Source organism: Cetorhinus maximus, chromosome 19 (assembly GCF_964194155.1).
Source record: "Cetorhinus maximus chromosome 19, sCetMax3.hap1.1, whole genome shotgun sequence".
Lineage (NCBI taxonomy): Eukaryota > Metazoa > Chordata > Chondrichthyes > Lamniformes > Cetorhinidae > Cetorhinus > Cetorhinus maximus.
In genome coordinates, this window is record NC_135897.1 from 86,862,462 (window position 1) to 86,884,357 (window position 21,896).

The 21,896-nt window shown below is 45.6% G+C and overlaps 1 protein-coding gene across 1 annotated transcript; it reads left to right on the top strand.

Moving 5' to 3' along the window:
* Nucleotides 1-8,778: 8,778 nt before the first annotated feature.
* LOC144694009 (ras-related protein Rap-2b) lies at nt 8,779-10,761 on the top strand. The gene is made up of 2 exons (XM_078564332.1): nt 8,779-9,370; nt 10,053-10,761. The coding sequence occupies exon 1, from the start codon at nt 8,779-8,781 to the stop codon at nt 9,328-9,330; it is 552 nt and encodes a 183-aa protein (XP_078420458.1). The 3' UTR covers nt 9,331-9,370; nt 10,053-10,761.
* Nucleotides 10,762-21,896: the final 11,135 nt, after the last annotated feature.

The window sequence follows — 21,896 nt, forward strand, 5'->3', positions numbered from 1 at the left end:
CTCACCTTGAACTTTGCCCCCTTGTGACTGACACTTCAACAAAGGGGAACAGCTGCTCCCTATCCACCCTGTCCATGCCTCTCATAATCTTGTACACCACGATCAGGTCGCCTCTCAGCCTTCTCTGCTCCAACGAAAACACCCCAAGTCTATCTAACCTCTCTTCATAACTTAAATGTTTCATCCCAGGCAACACCCTGGTGAATCTCCTCTGCACCCCCTCCAGTGCAATCATATCCTTCCTATAATGTGATGACCAGAACTGCACACAGTACTCCAGCTGTGGCCTCACCAAGGTTCTATACAACTCCAACATGTCCTCCCTACTTTTGTAATCTATGCCTCGATTGATAAAGGCAAGTGTCCCTATGCCTTTTTCACCACCCCACTAACATGCCCCTCCACCTTCAGAGATCTATGGACACACACGCCAAGGTCCCTTTGTCCCTCAGAGCTTCCTAGTGTCATGCTGTTCATTGAATACTTCCTTGTCAAATTACTCCTTCCAAAGTGTATCATCTCACACTTATCAGGGTTAAATTCCATCTGCCACTTATCTGCCCATTTGACCATCCCGTCTATATCTTCCTGTAGCCCAAGACACTCAACCTCACTGTTAACCACCCGGCCAATCTTTGTGTCATCCGCCTTATGGAGTTTCACTTGGAGTGGGATAATTGGCTATGCTCTTTGCTGTTTCTGACATGGTCTGTGTCTGGTCAGCTTCCCCCACGTCCCCTCCGCCCCAGGCCAATATCAAGTATTTCACGGTGGCCTGGATCTCCCGGAGACTGGTGGTCAAGTGCTCATTCTAATGGGCTTCACCCCACCATGCACTCAAAATGCCATTCGCAAAGGAGGTTGTGACGCTCGTGGTTTTTGGGGAGGGACTCTTTCCAGGGCTGAACTTGGAGTATCACCTCGTTGATGCAGGTGGAATAAGCATTCCTTCCTCCAACTTCTCTGCTTCTTGCCGGCTTTACTCTGCTGTGGCTTTACTCGCAGGTTTCTCTGTGCCCTCCTTGGCCGCTGCTTCCGTTGCCCCAGTCTTACTCTCAGACCCAGACTGGGCGAGATTTTAATTCACTCGTTTGTGCAGAGTACCATTGGGCCCAGAGTTTTACGCTGTGTTTTACATTAATGTGGTCATTAGTGCAGCAGGTTAAACTAAGATGGGAGGGAACGACGGGTGAAGGCGTTAACTGTCCTTCAACATCAGGGTTAACCTTTTGAGATGATGCACCCTGAGGTTTAACGCATTTGTTTTGTCAGGTTTTGGGGGAAAAGAGGCAATGTAGAAATTGGACAGGGTCACAAAACACCAGGGTTAGGGTCATGTCATATTTATTATTTATCCAGAGGCCTGGATTAATGATCTGGAGACGTGAGTTCAAATCCTGCCTCAGCAGCTGGGAATTAAAATTCTATTAATTCAATACATCTGGAATTTGAAAACAAAAGCTTGTATCAGTAATGGTGACCATGAAACTACCAGATTGCCATGAAAAACCCATCTGGCTCATCACTGTCCTTTAGGGAAGGAAACCTGCCATATCCTTACCTGATCCATCCAATATGTGAATTCAGATCCACAGCAATGGTGTTGACTTATAGCTACCCTCAGTCATATTCAAGGAGGTGGCTCACCACCCCCTTCCCAAAAGCAGTTAGGGAAATGGTAATAAATGCCAGCAATGCCCATGAGCTGCAAATGAATAAAAGAACTCCTTTTACCTCACACGTTCCATTTTCTATCATCATGGCCACACCTCATATATGCTGGATGCCCACTTTGTGGGCATCCAATGTCATGGGCATCCAGTGTTGCTAGGCTGCAGAAAAAGAAGAGGATGTGCAGGTAGATAGGCCCTTTTCTGGTAGCTGCCTTTTTACGTTGTCATCTCTGACTCCCTCTGCCTGCACTACTCCTATTGCAGGATTGCAATGTCTTCCTCCATGTTTCTGCTAGGTGGTGGTGGAGGAGCAAGGGTGGGGGGGGGCGGGTGCGGTCTTGGGTAGGGTATGAGGCCCCTACCGCTGTCTCCTCGAGAAAGGTTGTAAAAAGATTTAAAACAGCCTTTTGTGTCAGGACAGCCTGTACTTTCTGTGGTCTCAGTAAGAAGCCCGTAATGAATATGGTGCACCAGGCAATTAGAGTCCATTTGAGGCTTTTAGAGTGGCGACTGCATGAAATGCATTCCTGGTTTCTGGGCATTGATGCTAAGCAGTTCACCCATTTTAACGCAGAGATCACTATAAGTGTCTACGTATTTTGTACAAGATGTTGTTGAATTCTCTTTCCTTGCCTGTAAGATCATGAAATTCCTTAGGCATTTTTGTCACTTAGCTACCATAAGCGCTGTCACACTTTCACCGCTCATCTTCTAAAATGCTGGTGCCCTTTGGGGCTCTCGTTCTCTCTCTCTCTCTAATGCAAACAAATTTCCGCCCTCTGCCTTGCTTCAGTTCTGGTGCCCTGCATTCCCACCACCGAGATTTTGGGTTTGAATCTCACTCCAGGAATTTGAGCATATAATCTAGGCAGACACCCCAGTGCTAAGAGAACGCTGTGCTGTCAGATGGGTCATTTTTCAGATGAGAGGTCAAACTGAGGCCCTTTCCAATGTGGATGCAAAAGATCTCATGGCACCATTTTGAAGAGGACCAAGGGGTGTTCTCCCTGGTGCCAGTTTATTCCTCAACCAACATCACAGATTATCCGGTCACTGGCTCATTGTTATATGTGAAACTTTGCTGTGCTCAGATTGGCCACTGTGATTCCTAAATTACATCAGCGACTACATTTCATTGGCTGTGACGTTTTCGGATGTCCTGAGTTTGTGAAAGTCGCTATATAAATGAAAGCCTTTCTCTCCTTCTTCCCGTCTTATTTCAAGGAGAAGAACATCCATTGCTCCTTTGCTGAACTGGGTAAGACTCTCAGCCCTCATGAAAGCCTTACAGACCTTCCCATGATAAGTCAATGGGAATCATGCTGATGGAACTATTTTTGATGGCAGGTTCTCTTTGAGCTGTTGCAAGGCTTTTAAATCCCCCCTCCCTCCTAAATGGCAATCTCCTATTCAGAGTCGATACTCCCACTTGGAGTTGGCCTGCAATGCTAAGATGAGACTCACCGTGGGATAATTCAATGGGGCCAGCCCAACTCTCATTCAGCCAGGAATTTCATGCTACCATTTTTGCCAGGAGGATTTTTTTTTTTGCCTGAGGGGATATTCTCTCTCATTAGCTCTGATCCAAGCAGCCCATCGTTTGAAGAGATGAGCATAAAGGACGGTTCCCCAATTTATGGCAAGTTATTTCACTCCTGTCCAAGTTGCCATCTGACATTCTAACATCACCAGTGTTACAGTGGGGATGAGATATTTAAAAGACAAATGAAACTTCCTTGAGTTGGTATCATAACGTGTCTTAAAAGGGCAATATCTTAAGGAAAAAGTGGGCTTTTAGTTTGCGACTTTCTTCCCAAGCTTCCTCCCCTCGCCGTATGAGGCCCACACATTAGACACGTCCAGAGCACCAAGTCTAGCTTCATCAAGCCACCAAGTTAATCCCAGTTCTGACAAAACGTCCACATCGGTACTATTAACCCATCATGCGCTGCCTGAAAGGGCGATGAACGCAGATTCACTAGTAGCTTCTGTAAGTGAATCGGATAAATATTTGGAAAGGAAAGATGTGCAGGGCTATCAGAGGAGAGCTGGGGGAGTGGGACTAATTAGACAGACCTTTCAAAGAGCTGGTGCAGGCATGATGGGTTGAATGGCCTCCTTCTATTACTGTGCTATACTTTGATCTACCATTATACAAATGCTGAGGGACGCTTTCTGTGTTGATTTCAGATTTCCAACATTTGTATTTTCTCTTTTTTTTAAAAAAAAAGTTGCCCTGGTAGAAAGGAGCGTGAATTAAAACCAGTGGAAGGGAAGTTTAAAACAGATGTTAGACAGGAGGAGCAGTCAGCCTTGAGAATGATCTTCCTGGTAGGGCTGTAGGGGCACTGGCTTAATGGGAGGACGCCAGATCTATTATTCTGGATGGATGAGACAGCTTGCACCAAATGGCCTCCCTCATCTGTATTGATCTTGTGACCTTGTGACCCAACCTCTAGATTCATGAGGATATCAGAGACTTGGATTTTCTAGGCCTCTTAAGTTGCTGTTAAGTTCCTAGTTAATACTGCTTCCTTCCTCTCCACACTGGCCTCAATTAGAAGCAAAGACACCAGATAGAGCAAACAGGAAGGAGCGGTGCACAAAGGCTGCAGGTCTCCAATTGAGCCTCTCCCCAACAACAATAACTTGCCTTTAAATAGCACCTTTAACGTAGCAAAATGTCCCCAAGGCAATTCACAGGAGCGTTACCAAACAAAATTTGACACTGAGCCACGCAAGAGGGACAGTTTAGGACAGATGACCAAAAGCTTGGTCAAAGAGGTGGGATTTTAAGGAGCATCTTAAATGAGGAGAGAGAGGCAGAGATGTTTAGGGAGGCAATCCCAGAGCTTAGGGCCCATGCAGCTGAAAGCATGGTCGCCATTTGTTGGAGCGATGATAATGGGAGTTTCTCAAGAACTGGAGGAGTGCGGATGCCTCGGAGGGATGACTAGGCCCAAGGTATTTCATATATTAAAAAGATTCAATGGGTAAATATGGAGAAATTATTTCTTCTACTGACGGTCATGGGAATATGGAACTCCCTCCCCCAAAAGGCTGTGGATGCTGGGGGACAATTGGAGCTTTCAAGACTGAGGTTGATGAATTTTTGTTTGTTAAGGATACCAAGGAATATGGTTTAAAAGTGGATAAATAGAATTGGGGCACAGATCAACCATGATCTAATTGTATGGCAGAAACAGACTTGAGCCACTGTTTCTATGTGGCTATTACGCCATTGAACTTTTATTCCTTCCTTTATCAACTTCACCAAAACTAGGTTAACACTGAAAATTCCTCTCTGGGAATACTGGTTTTTACCGATTGTCAAACAGGAAGCATATTTTTGAACTGGCGGGTAACTTTAGTTTGCTGTGAGCCAATTGATTTTGCAGAGCCCGCTACCCTATCAGGAATTGATGGTTATTTTATGGCTAGTGACTCTTTTAGGATCAAACAAAAGAGGAAGAGTTATCCAACCTTCTCTTTGCGGGATCTGCAAAACTGTCTGCCTCGGATCTATATAACAACATAGAAACATACAAACTTAGAAAAAAGGAGTGGGTTTTTCAGCCTTTCAATATGATCATGGCTGATCCTCCATCTCAACGCCGCTTTCCCGCTCTCTCCCCATTCCCCTTGATGTCTTTAGGGTCTAGAAATCTATCTATTTCCTTCTTAAATATATTCAGCAACTTGGGCCTCCGCAGCCAATGTCAAAATTAATAAATTGATGAGCTCCCTGGGCCTGATCAGGTACTTACGACACAAATATACAACACAGGAGGCCATTTGGCCCACAGTGTCTGTGCTGTCTCTTTGAAAGGGTTATCCAATTAGTCCCTGCTCTTTCCCCTTAGACCTGAAATTAATGTGGTCGAGGTACTTTCAGATGAGATGATAAACTGAGGCTTCCATCTACCTTCTTAGGTGGATGTAACAGGGCAGTTCTTCCTGGTGTCCTGGTGAATAATCACCCTTCAACCAACGTCACCAAAAAGCAGATGATCTAGTCATGTGTTACATTGCTGTTTGTATGGGTGCAAATGAGCTGCTGCATTTCCTACATTACAACAGTGACAACACTTCAAAAATATTTCTTTGGCTGTACATTGCATTGGGATGTCCTGAGGCTGTGAAAGATGTTCTGAAACAACAACAACTTGCATTTATACAACACATATAACATACGGGGAGAATTTTAGATTTCGGGTTGGAATCCTGACATCAGGTTCAAATGGGGGACCTGACCCCACACTGCGCGAGGAACAATCACCCAGCAGTGGCTTTTCCTAGAGTGTCCAATTAGTGGCCAGGGGTCAAACTCACCACCCAGTTAAGATGGTGCGTGGGGTCTCGATACTGAAGGGGCGGCAGGAGGCCTCTCCAGCCCTGAAGAAGTTGCAGCCTGCCATCGCAGGTAAGTGAGAGAGAGGGCAGTTTCACCTTCAGGCCTGTAGCTGCAACTTTGGCCTTGTAGGAAGTGAGAGCCCCAAAGCCTGCCTGGAGCACTGGGCCCTCGGCTCTGTCTCTTAAAATGGACCTTAACAGACCATAAACTTGCCCTAACTGGCAACCCACTGCTTGTGAGCGGGTGGCACTTCCGCCCCTGATCCCAACTCTGGGAAAATTTCCCAGGTGCGAGATGTTGCTGGCGAACCCACATGCCAGTCTGTGGTATGAAATTACACATCCGCCTCACCCTCATATGGTGGCAAAAATTCTGCCCATGGCAATAAAACGTCCCAAGATGTTTTGCAGCCAAGACTACCAAACAAAATATGGCAGCAGACCACATGAGATTTTGGGACCAAAAGCTCGGTCAAAGAGGTAGATTTGAAGGAGTGTATTAAAGGAGGAGAGAGATAGAGAGGTTCAGGGAAGGAATTCTAGAGCTTAGGGTTTAGGCAGCTAGTAACACGACTGCCAATGATGGAGCACAGAGGTGAGTTAGATTCGACATAAGTTCCATAGGACTTAAGAGCAGGAGTAGGCCATTCAGCCCTTTGAGCCTGCTCTGCCATTCAATGAGATCATGGCTGATCTAGTTGTGGTTTCAACTCGATTTTCCTGTCTGTCCCCCATAACCCTTGACTCCCTTGTCTATCAAAAGCCTGTCGGACTCAGCCTTGAAGAACTTCAATGACCCAGCCTCCACTGCTTTCTGGGGAAGAGAATTCTACAGTCTAACGATCCTCTGAGAGGAAAAATATTCTCCTCGTCTCCATCTTAACTGGTAAGACCTTTCATTCTTAAATGGTGTCCCCTGGTTCTAGTCTCTCCCAAAAGTGGAAACATCTCCAGGTATCCACCTTCCCCTCAGGATCACCTCTCGTTCTTCTAAACTCTAATAGATATAGGCCCAACTTGTTCAACCTTTCCTCATAAGGAAAGCCGCTTCAGCCCAGAAATGAGTCTAGTGAACAACATGAGTCAACCTAGGAATCAGTATTCTAGATATTGCATACGGACACACAAAGATACGAATTAGGAGAAGGATAGGCCACTCGGTCCCTCGAGCCTACTCTGCCATTCAATAAGGTCATGGCCAATCTGACTGTAACCTCCCGCCTACCCCCGATCACCTTTCACCCCCTTGTTAACCAATCACAGAATTGTTACAGACCATTCGGCCCATCCTGTCTGCACCGGCTCTCCAAGTGAGCACCATGACTTAGGGCCACCCTCCCGCTTTTTCCCCTGTGCCCTTGCCCGTTGTTGCTATTCAAACGATCATCTAATGCCCCCTTGAATGCCTCGACCGAACCTGCCTCCACCCCCCACGTCCGGGCAGCGCAGTCCAGACTGGAACCACTGGCTGTGAGAAAAGGTTTTTTTTTCCCTCACATCACAGGGTCTGACCTACCTCCGCCTTAAAAAAAAATATCGAAACACTCTGCCTCCACTGCCGTCTGAGGAAGAGGGTGCAAAAAGACTCGGGGGGGTGGGGATGGGGGGGGGCTCTCCTCATCTCTGTCTTAAATGCTGTCTTATTTTTAAACAGGGACCCTCCACGTCTAAAACAAAAACAAAAACAGAATTACCTGGAAAAACTCAGCAGGTCTGGCAGCATCGGCGGAGAAGAAAAGAGCTGACGTTTCGAGTCCAACATGACCCTTCGACAGAACCGTTCTGTTCTGTTGAACCAGTTGTGTTGAAGGGTCGTGAGGACGCGAAACGTCGACTCTTTTCTTCTCCGCCGATGCTGCCAGACCTGCTGAGTTTTTCCAGGTAATTCTGTTTTTTGTTTTTGTTTTGGATTTCCAGCATCCACAGTAGTTTTTTTTTTTGTTTTTAAACCCTCTACGTCTAGGTTGTAATTCACCCTCATGACCCTTCAGGGTGAGTGTGTCAACTGCAGGAATAATTTCTCCCCCTCTCTCTCTCTGTCTCTCTCTCTCTCTGTCTGTCTGTGTGTCTGTCTGGAACGATGATGATATGATGGGACCCAAAAAGGTTTGCAGCTGCCCCTTTTAAGAGCTTAGCTCCTCCCAGGCGTTGCAGTTTGGATCTGTTGCCGACGCTCGTTCACGCCCTGCAAAAAAAAAAGAAGCCTGCCTTGTGTGTGTGTGTATGGGAAGGTAGAGCGTGGGACAGAGATTGCTTTGCTTCAGTCTCGTACAGCCAGGGAAGGGGAAGCAGGAGGAGGGAGGAGAGGAGAGGGAGGGGAGAGAGAGAGAGAGACTCAGCAAAAGCAGAGACAGCTGCATATTGGCGAATAAATAAATGCTGGGAGCCCAACAAACCCTTTTGGACACTGGAAGGAGACTCAAGCCAGCGGCATTGGATTTAACATTAAAGAAAAACAGGGGGGGGGGAAAGGAGAAAGGAGAAAGAGAGAGAGAGAGAGAGAGGGGCAGCTGCCCCCCCCCCCCAACAACCCCCCCCAAAAAAAACACAAAAGGAGCAAAAGATTTTGGGTGCTGCCTTTGACCCTTGTCGGTTTCACTCTGGGCGATTTCGGATCAGTTTCTGCTGCTGCTTTGCTGCTGCTTTTATTTGCTGTGGTGGTGGTGGTGGTGGTGGTGGTGGGGGTGGTGGGGGTGGGGGTGGGGGGGGGTTGCTTTTCACAGTGGGGGGAAAAAGTGGCTTTGGCCAGACCATGAGGGAGTATAAAGTGGTGGTCCTGGGCAGCGGCGGGGTGGGCAAGTCTGCCCTGACCGTGCAGTTCGTCACCGGATCCTTCATCGAGAAGTACGACCCGACGATCGAGGATTTTTACCGCAAGGAGATCGAGGTGGACTCGTCGCCCTCGGTGCTGGAGATCCTGGACACGGCCGGCACCGAGCAGTTCGCCTCCATGCGCGACCTGTACATCAAGAACGGCCAGGGCTTCATCCTGGTCTACAGCCTGGTCAACCAGCAGTCCTTCCAGGACATCCGACCCATGCGGGACCAGATCATCCGGGTGAAGCGGTACGAGAGGGTCCCCATGCTGCTGGTGGGCAACAAGGTGGACCTGGAGGGCGAGCGGGAGGTGACTTACGGCGAGGGGAAAGCCCTCGCCGACGAGTGGAACTGCCCTTTCATGGAGACCTCGGCCAAAAACAAAACCTCTGTGGACGAACTGTTCGCGGAGATCGTCAGGCAGATGAACTATGTGGCTCAGCCCAATGGGGACGATCAGTGCTGTACCTCCTGTGCGCTGCTGTGACATAAATGTCTATATAAATATATATTACACGTAATGAAAGGTGAGACTTTTTCTTTTAAATATAGTTAGTAAAAAAAAAAAAATAAAGATGCAGGGGTGTGCTTTCTGCTAACTGAAGTGAGGGAGGGAGCTGTTTTATGTCATTTAATGGGGGGGAAAAATAGTCAAGAGATGAGGCTCTCTCATGTGATGGGAGTGTGGGGGATGGGGAGACAGATTTAAACCCCCCTCCCAGCTGTGATGCTACTGTTAGGGAAGGCAAGTTATAACCAGCAGGCTTTCTCTCTCTCTCTCTCTCTCTCTCCCCCTCTCTCTAGAACACCAGTAAAGACAGCCACCTCACTTAAAATGGTGGGGCTGATAAGACTGTATATGTTAGTCAGACTACCCAGTGCTGGCGTCTAAATCCAGTGTGTGTGTGTGTCTCTCTCTCTGTACGTCTGTGTGTGTGTGTGTGTGGGGAGGGGATGGGAAATGGGGTGAGATCGAGTTAGCAGGCGCAGATTTGCATTAAAGCTGTAAAGGGGGGAGGGGAAAAAATGATTTATTTTAGAATTCAGTTGATGGTATTTGGTACAATCTGGTCCTTTGTTCACTGCCAGGGGAGGGGAGGGGAGAATTGTAAGTGAATCTCAAATGAATGACGAATTCCTGGTTTATTTAATTGATTTTTTGTTCCCCCCCACCCCCCACCCCCCCTCCCCTCTCCACCCTTTCCACAGGCACAGAGTTTCTATGCAAAGTTGGAAATATGGATATTTGGCATCCCATCTCTGGTGGCACCCACCTAAACTTGGAGACACTGTAACAGATGCCACAGTTTGGATCAGATCTCCATCTTACTGCTGTTTTTAGTCACGGGATGAGGGGGAAAAAGTACATCTATTTTCTGTTGAACTGCTGTGACTTAATATTGTTTTTTGCCTCCTCTTCCCCCTCCCTCCCTCCCTCCCTCCCTCACCTACCCTCTAACCTCTCCATCCCCCCCCCCCCCCCCCCCCAGTTGAAAGAAAAGGGGAAAGGTAGGGCAATATATATTTAACATTAAAAAAAAATGCGACAATGGTATTTTTTTTGAACTGTGCTGTGAATGTGACAACCATGGACTTGTGCAAACGAGGGGGGGTGGGGGGGGTGGGGGCAGGGGGGGTGGGGTTGGGGTGGAAGAAAAAAAAAATGGACAACTAGCGAGCCCAGGAGGGTGCAGACAATAACTGAATTCTGTGCTGTGGTCCACAAACTGGCTGATCACAGGCCACCAAGCACCCTTGTGTCTAGTGCCTTTTGAGACTCCACTGTCAATGCAGTACGTGCCAATCTGTGAAAGCCTCCATGCCATCCCATTAGCTGTCGGCGCACACAAAAAAACTACTTAACAAATTTTCCTCCGGGTGTTCCCACACAAAGCATGGCAAGACTGAAAGACTCTCTTGACGGAATCTACGCATATGTTTCATTTAATTTTTTCCTTGCTTTGCCTACATTTCAGGTTGTTGGGGAATTTATATCACCCTTTTTTTGATTTCTCCTCTCTTGTTTCTGAAGGAACTGTCATCCTCACTTTGTTGTTCTGTGTATTAATCTAATCTAATCTCTCCAGACCAATAATGACAGGATGGGAGGGCAAGGGGGAAGGGAGGGAGGTGGGAAGTGGGGTGGTTGGTGGGTGGGTGGGGGAGGGGGAGGGGGGAGTTCTTACTCTTGACTGCACCAAGGAATTCTAACACCCTCTGTATGTTACAAATCCAGACATGCATTTAACAGCTGTGTCTGTTCCAAGACTTTTAATACAAAGTGCATTTTTATATAAAAAAAACCCAAACAAAACAAAATTAAGTGTTGGATGTTTTATTGTATATCTTGGCGTTTCAAATATAACTTAAAGCTGCAGCTCCATTGTCAGACTGATTGTATGTCGCATATTGTTTTATACATTGTATTACCTCTATTTTGACTACCTTTGATAAAATGTGCAGTTTTGGATGTTGAAAGCTGTTTTGCGGAACTGTGATCCATTTGAAAGGAAAGGATGACTTGCATTTCCATAGTTCCTTGTTGGTGACCAGTCTCAGAAGTGCCACCAAGCACTTTGTGAATAATGCATTACATTGTTATATTGTTACTATTTCAATATTTCCTTGGGAGCTAAGGATAATAAGAGAGGTTGAAAGGGGGAATTGAGCTTAGAAAAGCCACCATGACCTACAAAACGCTGATGATGATGTGATGAGCCTGTGCAATCGGAATTTTGCATATAATATATATCATTGTAACATGTATTTTTTTTAAAAATTCATTCTTGGTGTTGCTAACAAGGTCAACATTTTAATGCGCAACCCTAGTTGTCCTTGGGAAGATGGTAATAAGTTGCCTTCTTGCATTGCTGCAGTCCATGTGGTGAAGGTGCTTCCCACATGCTGTTGCACAATGAGCTCCAGGATTTGGACCCAGTAATGAAGGAACGGTGATTTAGTTTTATCCAGGTACGGATGGCGGTGTTCCGATGCACCTGTTGCTCTCGTCCTTCTAGGTGGAGAAGGTTGCGGGATTGGGAGGTGCTGTTGAAGAATTGCTGTGGTGCGATGTTAGCTAATCTCTTTTGGGTGGTGTCAGTTATTGAAAGCCAGAATATTTGGTGAGGGGATAAATGCACGAGTTCTGATTCTCTTAAAAGTTTTATAAGTCTACATCGCGTGAGCATCCTAGGTATGAGATTCCTGATGAGTCAAACATTAGATATAAGAATCATTAGATATGAGAGGATTCGAGGCAATGTGGGGTATAGCTTCCTGAAAAGGGATTTACATGTAAAATGATTTTATTTATTTTAAGGCATACTCTCCATTGCTTTGTGGGCCATTTGTCGCCACGTGTGCTTCAGAAGTCAGAACCGTAGTTCCGTTTCTTCCCCTCCCTTTCCTACAATGCAGTATACTTGTGTGTAGCAATCTGTATATCAGCCTGGGCAAGCCCAGGCATAACATAGTCACTTAAGATAGGGAGAGTCACATAACTGGCAGCCATAATTGAATTGCAGACTCTGGATTTCTGGAGTATGTTAAATCTCTAGGCCTTGGTGTGCTTTAGCAGACAATCCAAACTATATAATCAGACCAAGACTGTGTCAGCCTCTATGTAACAGTGAAAAGGAAATTACTTCCATTTTTAGAACTACAACACAAAATCTGTATTTTCATCATGTCTTTGATGTGGTGCAACATCCCACAGTATGTCAGAGGAACAGTATCAGGTGGCAGTTGACACACTTGGGACAGATGACCTAAAACCTAGGTCAAAGAAGTGGGTTTTAAGGAGTGTTTTAAAGGAGGAGAGAGAGAGAGAGAGAGGCAGAGGACTTTGGGGAGGGAATTCTAGAGTTTAGGGCCTCACTAGCTGAAGGCACAACTGCTAATGGTGGGGTAAAGAGAGCCTGGGATTACACAAGAGGCAAGAATTAGGAGGATTGCTGTATTCTTGGGAGAGTTGCAGGGTTGGCTGGAGGAGGGTATGGAGATAGAGAGGGGTGAGATTGTTGTTGAACACAGGGCCAATGTAGGTCAGTGAGCACTGGGATGATCAATGAACGGAACTTGGTGCGAGATAGGACAAGGGCAGCAGAGATTCAGGTGAACTGAAGTGCATGACCTTGGGAACTGTACACATTGCAAGTGACTAATGCAGTCTCTCCCCAATGAACAGCAGAACCTGTTCATTGCTCTTTTGAAAGTCCCCAATGTCAGAAAGTTTGGAATTTTCCAACATGATCTGTTTTCCAGTGACTGGGATTGATTTCAGATTTTTGGTTGGTTTCCTATTGGAAGATCAACCAGTCAGTATCTGAGGTGCTGGAATTTCCTTGCAGTCTGCCTCGGGGCTAATTAAAAGCAAAATTTGCAGTCTTGTTTATTTTCATTATTACACAGCTTCTCAACTGAATCCTTTTAGTCTAGGGGAAAAACATTTCACATTTTCATAAGTGTTGAAACTGTCGGCTGGTGTAGTTGTGAGAGTGGAGTCTATTTTTGAAATGAATTATAAGAAAGACATGCATCTATTTAGTTCCTTCCGCGACTTCGGTCTCCCAAAGGGCTTTACAGCTGAAGAAATACTTTTTAAAGGGTAGTTATTGTTGTAACATAAATGTATCAGCCAATTTGTACACAGCAAGGCCCCACAAACAGCATTGTGATAATGACCAGGTAATTGTTTTATGTGATCTTGTCTGAGGTGATAAATATTAGCCAAGGTGAATTCCTGTGCTCTTCTTCGAAAGTACCATAAGATCTTTTATGTCCTCTTGAAAGGGTGGATGAGCCCTCGGTTTAATGTCTCATCTGAAAGATGGTACCTTCGACAGTGCAGCATTCCCAAAGTACTGCACTGGAGTGTCAGCCTGGGTTTTGCACTCGTCTCTCTGCAGCGAGTCTTGAACCTGCAACATTCTGGCTGAAGTGAAAGTACTCCCATCTGAGCCACAACTTACATAAATAGGCAAAAGTTTCAGTCAGTCTTTCTGGCATGCCTGTTTATTTGGAGCTTTGATTATTTAATAATGGTTGTTTCAAATGTATTATTTATATACCATTGAGAGCTCTGTGATTGATGGATAACCTTGTGCTATCTGAGATTTGAATAGTAATATTTCACAATTTATTTACGTTGAAGTCTGTATTAAAAGGTGATCAGTTGGCATTGTATTTTAAATTTTTTTTCACGAGAAACTGGGGGTCACTGGCTAAGCCAGCACCCCTCATTGCCCTTGAGAATGTGGTGGTGAGCCGCTTTCTTGAACCTGCAGTCCACGTGGTGTAGGTACACACCCACAGTGCTGTTTGGGAGGGAGTTCCAGAATTTTGACCCAGTGACAGAAGGAACGGCGATTATAGTTCCAAGCCAGGTTTGGTGTGTGGCTTGGAGGGGAACGCGCAGTTAGCCGCATTCCCATGTGTCTGCTGTCCTTCATTTTGGAAGGTGCTGTTGGAGGAACTTCCTGGTGTCCCTGCCTGAAGATCCTGACTGTTGGTTAGGATACAGCTGCAAAGCTTGCTGACAGCCCCGCTATGGTGCCGCACACGCCGTCCATGGCCGAGCCTTGACGTGGCAATATCAGTGCGCCATTCAACCATGGAGTTGCTTTGCAATTGAACCCCATCCTTGGCTCTCTAGGTACACGAGCACTTCCCAGCAGAGGTGACCAGGTAGGAGCAGGAGCCCCGCTTGGTGATGTTTTTAACCATTTGCAGATCAGTGATGTGGACACCAGCCACATTCCTTCCACTGCAGCCTCAGTTAAATACCTATAAATCAAACCCAGCTCAGAAGGACTGTGAGACTCTTCAGCTTCAATTAAGTAACTAATTCAGTTCAGAACCAGACTGGTAGTTTGAACGATGGTCTCCTCCTGTGCTCTTTGAGTCTATTTGCCCTGCTGCACCTGTGTCAACTGTTAGAGCTATCCAATTAGTCCCATCTTGCCTTTCATTGCTCGTTCCCCATCGGCCTTAAAGTATTTGCCCAATTGCCACTTGTAAGTTGAACCTGCTGCCATCACGATTCCCAGCAGTGCAATCCAGATCATCTTAACTCATTACACAAAAAAAATGTTCTGCTCATCTCACCTTTAGTTGACAGTTATCTTAATCTGCCCTCTTGGTTTTCAGGCTTTCTACCAGTGAAAATAGTTTGGTTTTGATAGAGCAAATAAGGACATTCATAATTTTGAGCACCTCTATTAAATCTCCCCTCTGCTCTAAGGAGATCAATCCTAGCTTCTCTAGTCTTTTCAGGTAAATGAAGGACCCTCTCCCCTTTTACCATTGTAGTAGGGGGGAATGGTGGTGTAGTGGTAATGTCATGGGACTAGTAATCCAGAGACCCGGGCTAATGCTCTGGTGAAATGGGTTCAAATCCCACCACAGCAACTGATGAAATTCAAATTCAATTTCATAAAGTTAGTCTCGGTAATGGTAACCATGAAACTATATCATCGATTGTCATAAAAACCCATCTGATTCATTAATGTCCTTTAGGGAAGGAAATCTGCCATTCTTACCTGGTCTGGCCAACATGTGACTCCACAATGTGGTTGACTCTAAACAGCCCTCAATGAAGGGCAGTTGGGGATGGGCAATAATTGCTGGCCTTGCCCAGCAAAGCCTACATCCCATCAACAAATTTTTTTTAAAAATAGAAAACTCCTCTTGCAGCCTCTCCGAAGTTGTTCAGTTACATCTGTGAAAAGTGCTTGTGCAAACGTGGAATGGGGATAGAATTGGGCTCGGTAGTGATGGTCCTCTGCTGTTGTTCGGTGTCTAAAAGAAAAGAGGAAAACAAATTTTCATTTGTGTAGCACCCTTCAGCACCTCAGCACATCCCAAAGCACTTTACCGCTAAGGATGTGCCTTTGACATGTAGTCACTGGAATGTGGGAAGCATGGCAGACAATTTGAGCACAATGATAGGATGACATCTGGATAATGGTTTTTTTTCTAATGATGGTTGGTTGAGGGGGAAAATATTAGCCAGGACACCAGGGAAAACTCACCTGTTCTTCCGCCGGAGAGGGCAGAGAGGTTTCAGTTTAATCTCTCATCTGTGTGATGGCGCTCCCAACAGTGTGGCACTCCATCAGTGCTGCACTGGGTGTGTCAGATTACATGCTTGTGTCTAGAGTGTAGACTCAGTGGCTCCTCCTGAGAGGTACTCGAGGCGGACTGATATTTTAGGAGGCGTACTCCAGTGTGTGCTAGTTATCTTCAGGAGATGGGGAGAGAAAAGCACTAGAGACAAGGCATTCAAACAATGATGCAGTGAATCCTTTTCTGCTGCTAGTTGCCAAGGTAGCAGTGGTAGTTAGATGCAGTGTTGCTGCTTTACAATAATAGTTGATACCAAATTGGATCTGCTTTGTGCACAAGCCCATTCACGCTGCAGCAGATGGGTGTTAACAGTTTTTAGCTGAAGAAAAAGAAAAATAACTGCAACAGGAACTAGAGGTCGGAAAAGAGATGTGTAGGTGGTGTTAGGGTGGGGTGAGGAGGATACTGGTATCTTGTATAAACCTTCTCGCCACAGTGGTGCCTGTATCTTGGGCAATATCAAAATGCTACAATTTTCAGTGCTTTTCATCATGTATTTTTTTAAGACGGTTCAGTCAATGAATCAGCTTTTGTGGTGGCTGTAATGACAAGGAAGGTCCTGTGTTGCTTCAGTGTGTGCTGAGGCAGCTGAGTTCCAGGCAGTGCCATAGTGTGGGGTAATGTTTCTTTCAGCTGTCTGGGTACGCAGCCACATGGCAATGGGGCACATGTCACTCAGGGAACAAACAGATCTCTCATGGGCAACATTCCCTTTTAAGATACCTGCATTTCCGGCTGTGTGTTAACCTTAAAGGGACACGGTGCAGAGGTGCAACAAGTCGGCTGTGCTCTGCAAACCGATGTTAGAGGGAGCGTTGGTTTGAGGACCACTGTATTACACCTAGGGAATCTGGGATGGAGTCAGAGGGAGGTGAGAGGAACAACCAGTTTGCACTCCTTCCTCCTAACGCGCCCCCCCACCCTCCCCACAAACATCAATTCCCTACCAATTCCTGATCCCCACACAATGAAATTGAGCTAGAGAGTGACCATATCTGCCAACAATCAGTATCCACCCTCACATAGCTAGGGTAAACAACTCTGCAGCATTGCCATGGAGTCTCCAAGAACAAAATATTGATCTCCATGAAAATATTGTGGGCAAAATCCTAAGGGAAAGTCCTAGGGACTTGAAAACAAATTGATTTTTCTTCAAATACTTTCAGTTATCACTCGAGTATTGGAGATAATAATTCATGTTTGACTTACTGTTATGTCATCCAGTTGGGTAAAGACAATGGTTTCTTTTCAATTAGCTGCAGGAATGCGGGCACCACAAGGTCGGGCATGTCAGGCGACCAATGATGGGAGGGTGGGGCAGTTAGAGCTAGGAGATCATGCGATAAAGTCTCCAGGAACATGTCCAACTAGAGTTAGCAATCCTACACAACACTTCTGGCAAAGGTACCAGAGAAGCTGTGGAAATCAGCACCATTTGAAAAATAGACTTGCCTTTTACATAGCCCCTATTATGGCTTCAGAACATCCCAAAGCACTTTACAACCAATTAGGTACTTTTGAAGCCCCTTGGTAGTACAGAACTTGAATACTACTGAAAAGAGAGACAACATGTTGTTGAAACTTCCTGTCCCTCACTCATCAGGACAATTGCAAGAAAGCTAAATTTCAAACAGTCACAACAATTGACACAACAGGAGAAAAGGGTTCTGTTAGCAAGTCGATTCTGGCTGAGGCATTGCCATGGAGAAAGCAGCAGGGACCTGTAGGCCCCCCAAGCTCCTTGGAATTCAAAAAAGGCCCAAGGCTTGAACATATTCTTTTTGTTTGCAGAGGACGGGTTCCTGTCGCTTCTAGCATGAATAAATGAGCCACATAATGAGCTCGGCTGATTATCTTAAATTGGTTTTTAGTGTAGCGTAGGCATGTTCTCTGGTGGAGTGATGCAAATCATGAACAGAGACCAGAATTGGAGGTGTGCTGAAACTTTGGAGGGTTGGAGGAGGTTTCGGAAGGTAGAGATGGTAGGTAGGCCATGGAGGGATTTCAAATTATACATAAAGAAATTGTGGCAGGAGCTTAAAGGAAACCTTCAGGATTCAGCAACCACCATTTGGCATTCTCCCTGTAGTTCCGGCTTTCTCTTTAAGTGTTATGGGGAACAGCCTTTCGATAACATCAACTAGCATCCCAATGCTTTAACTGATAATGAAGCTTTTATCTTAACCACAGTTGAGATGAATAGCTTGGACATTTGGAAGGAGAAGCTAGTTAAGTACAAGGGGAAAAAAAAAGCATAGGAGGATATGCTGACGGGATGGAGTAAGGTGGGAGAAGGGTGCTGTAGAGGATAAAACACCAGCAGAATGGCCTGTTTCTGTGCTGTAAATTTTGTCTCATTTAGCTCCCTCATGGCTTTCGTGGGTGTTGTCTTGGTGTTTGGGAAGGTGCCATATTCCGCTTCCAGTTAGCGCGAAGTTGGTTGGTCTGCGCCAAAACTGAGAGGTGCTCCCGTTAGCTCCCAATGCCATTGAGTCCAGGGAAAGGAAAGATTTTCTGGAGGTGTTCAAAATGACGAGGGGTCTGGCTGTGTTAGGTGACAATCAGATAAAGGCATGATTGCGATGCCCCATTACAGCAAAATAGCCTGGTGACCTTCGGGGTCTAGTTACTGAAAGAGAATACCGAAGATGGCTATGGCCATGGCTATGTGAGTAGCATTCTGTTTCCTGAGTCGGAAGGTTGTGAGTTCAAGTCCCACACCAGAGACACGAGCAAAAAAGCATAGGCTTAAACTCCAGTGCAGTACTGAGGGAGTGCTGCACTGCCGGAGGTGCCATCTTGCAGGAGACCCTTTAAACCGGACTCCCAAGTGCTCTGTAAAGGATGTAAAAGATCCCATGCCACCAGTTCAAAGAACAGGGGAGTTCTTCCTAGTGTCCTGGGCAATAGTTATCCCTCAACTGGCAGAAAAGAAAAGTGGATTACCTAGTCAGCCATTTGCCTGCTATGGAAGCTGACTGAATGCAAATTGGCTGCAACATTTCCAAATTACAACAGCAACTACAAATCTAAAGTATTTTATTGGCTGTAGCGTGTTATGAGACATCCTGAGGTGGTCAAATGCACTAAACAATTGCAACTCGTTTTGTTACTTGAATGAAGGTCACGTTTATGTGGATTTTTATTAATTCATGGAATGTGGAGGTCGCTGGCAAGGCCACCATTTGTTGCCCATCCCTAATAGCCCTTGAGCAGTTGCTGGTGAGCTGCCTTTGAACCGCTCGCTCAGTCTAACACTCAGCACTGTCAGGGAGGGAGTTCCAGGATTTTGACCCAGCAACAATGAAGGAACGGCGATATAGTTCCAATTCAGGATAGTGTGTGGCTTGGAGGAGAACTTGCAGCGGTGGTGTTCCCATGTGTCTGCTCCCCTTGTCCTTCTAGATGGTAGAGGTTGCGGGTTTGAAAGTTTCTGTCGGAGGAGACTTGGCTGCAGTGCATCTAGTTGATCATACACACTTCTGCCACTGTGCGTCGGTGGTGGAAGGAATGAATGTTTGTGGAAGGGATGCCAATCAAGCGGGCTGCTTTGTCCTGGAGGATGTCAAGCTTCTTGTGTGTTGTGGGAGCTGCACTCATCCAGGCAAGTGGGGAGTATTCCATCACACTCCTGACTTGTGCCTTGTAGATGGTGGACAGGCTTTGGGGAGTTGGGAGGTGAATTGCTCACTGCAGAATTCCCAGCCTCTGACCTGCTCTTGTAACCACAGTATTTATATGGCTGGTCCAGTTCAGTTTCTGGTCAATGGTACCCATCTGAATGTTGACAGTGGGGGGAGAGTTCAGCAATGGTAATGCCAGTGAATGCCAAGGGGTGATGGTTAGATTCGCACCTGTTAGAGATAATCATTACCTGGCAGTTGTGTGACATGAATGTTACTTGGCACGTATCAGCCCAAACCAGAATGTAGCTCAGCGTGGCTTCTTGTAGGAAAGAAGAGGGCAAAGTTCAGCAGAGTGATGTAAACAGAGATCCATATTAAAATACATGTTTTAATAACTTTCATGCACAGATTTTAGAGCAAGATGACAAATATGATATTACGTCAAAGTGTTTAGGTGAGCTCTTCTCTCGAGATATCTACTATCTAGATGGTGAACTATTTTTACATTAAAGTAGCAATATCACCCAACTCTGTGCCACTTAAGCTCATCTGCTGTCGAAACCCTCGTGCATGCCTTTGTTACTTTTGAGACTTGATTACTCTAATACACTGGCCGGCCTCTCACATTCTATCTTCTGTAAATTTGAGGTCGTCCAAAATTCTGCTGCCCATGTCTTAACTCACACCAAGTCCCGTTCACCCATTAGCCTATGCTTGCCGACCTATACTGGCTCCCAGGTAGGCAACGTCTTGATTTTAAAGTTCTCCTGCATATTTTCAAATGGTTCCATGGCCCTGACCTGCCCCCATCCCTCCATCTTTGTAACCTCCTTCAGCCCCACAATCCTAAGCCTCAGGCCTGTTAAGCATCCCCAAATTTAATCACTTTGGCATTGGTCTTCACTTGCCAATGGCCCTAAGCTCTGGAATTCCCACCCTAAATCTCTCTGCCTCTCTCCTTTTCAGATATTCCTAACAACGTAGATCTTTGGTGTATTTTTTTGGAAGGGCTGGTGCAGGAATATTAGGCGCCCTTGGTGATCCCTCAGCCTTCCACACCACCACAGCATCCCCCCCCTCCCCCCCCCCCCCCCCCCCATCACCCCCACCAATTAACTTTCAAAAGTGAACATTATGCATAAGTATGAATACATTTTTCAGTTACAGGTTTTATTTTGTATGGAAAAGGAGAATGTTAACATACTGATTAAACATTCTCATTGTTGTACACTTTTCACAGGATATGGACCAGAAGAAATGCCCATTATAATGTGTAATATGGCTCACATGATGTAATACTGTGTGTTCCTGCAACAGTTACAAGATGATTTTATGCACAATTTACACAATAATTATTTCAAAGAGTGGGCTGGGTGAAATTGCGTTCTCTTATTATTTACTGGTTTGCAGCTTTGGAATAATCACGTAGATGTACAAACTTTTAAAACTGTTGCATAAATGGAATGGAGATATAAGATGAAATTTTGGGAAAGACTGCAATATAAATGCGTGGGAATCTATATGGATGTCCGTATACGTGGATGTATATCAGTAGATCTAGACTTTTCATTCCCTTTGCTGAAGCCTGTTTGTTTACTTATGTAGTTTCATGAACAGTTCATTCAGTTTTTGCCACACTGCAACAGCCCCCACCAAATTTTGCCACCCTAGGCAACCACCTAGTTTACTCAGAGATTGGCCCAGTGCTATCTTTTGACAACCTGCCCTAATATCTCTGTGTGGATTTGTGTCAAATTTTGCTAATACTCCTGTGAAGTGCCTTGGGAAGTTTTATTACATTAAAGTCTCTACATAAATGCAAGTTGTTGTTGTAGTAGAGGATTGTCCTCTGAAGCAGACCACTGATATCCTTGCTGTTGGTAGCCCTCTGCAGTACTGAAGAAGCCTTTCAGCATTGGAGAACCACATTCTCATCGGACTCCCGAGCTTTAACCATTGATTTAAACGCACAGAACTGGACTCTATCCATTTTTGCTCTGGTGATTAGGCCTCAGGCATTCAATAAGCCTTGCTTGAGAGTGACAGCACTTGCTATGCTCATTGGAGTTTAGAAGAACGAGAAGTGATCTTGTTGAAACACATAAGATCCTGAGGGGGTTTGAAAGTGTAGATTCTGAATGGCTGTTTCTCCCTGTGGGGGAATCTAGAATCAGGGTCCGCAGTTTAAGAATAAGAGATCTTCCATTTAAGACAGAGTTGAGGAAGAATTTCTTCTCAGAGCCAATGGCCTTTGGAATTCTCTTCCTCGGTGAGCGGTGGAGGCTGGGCCATTGAATATATT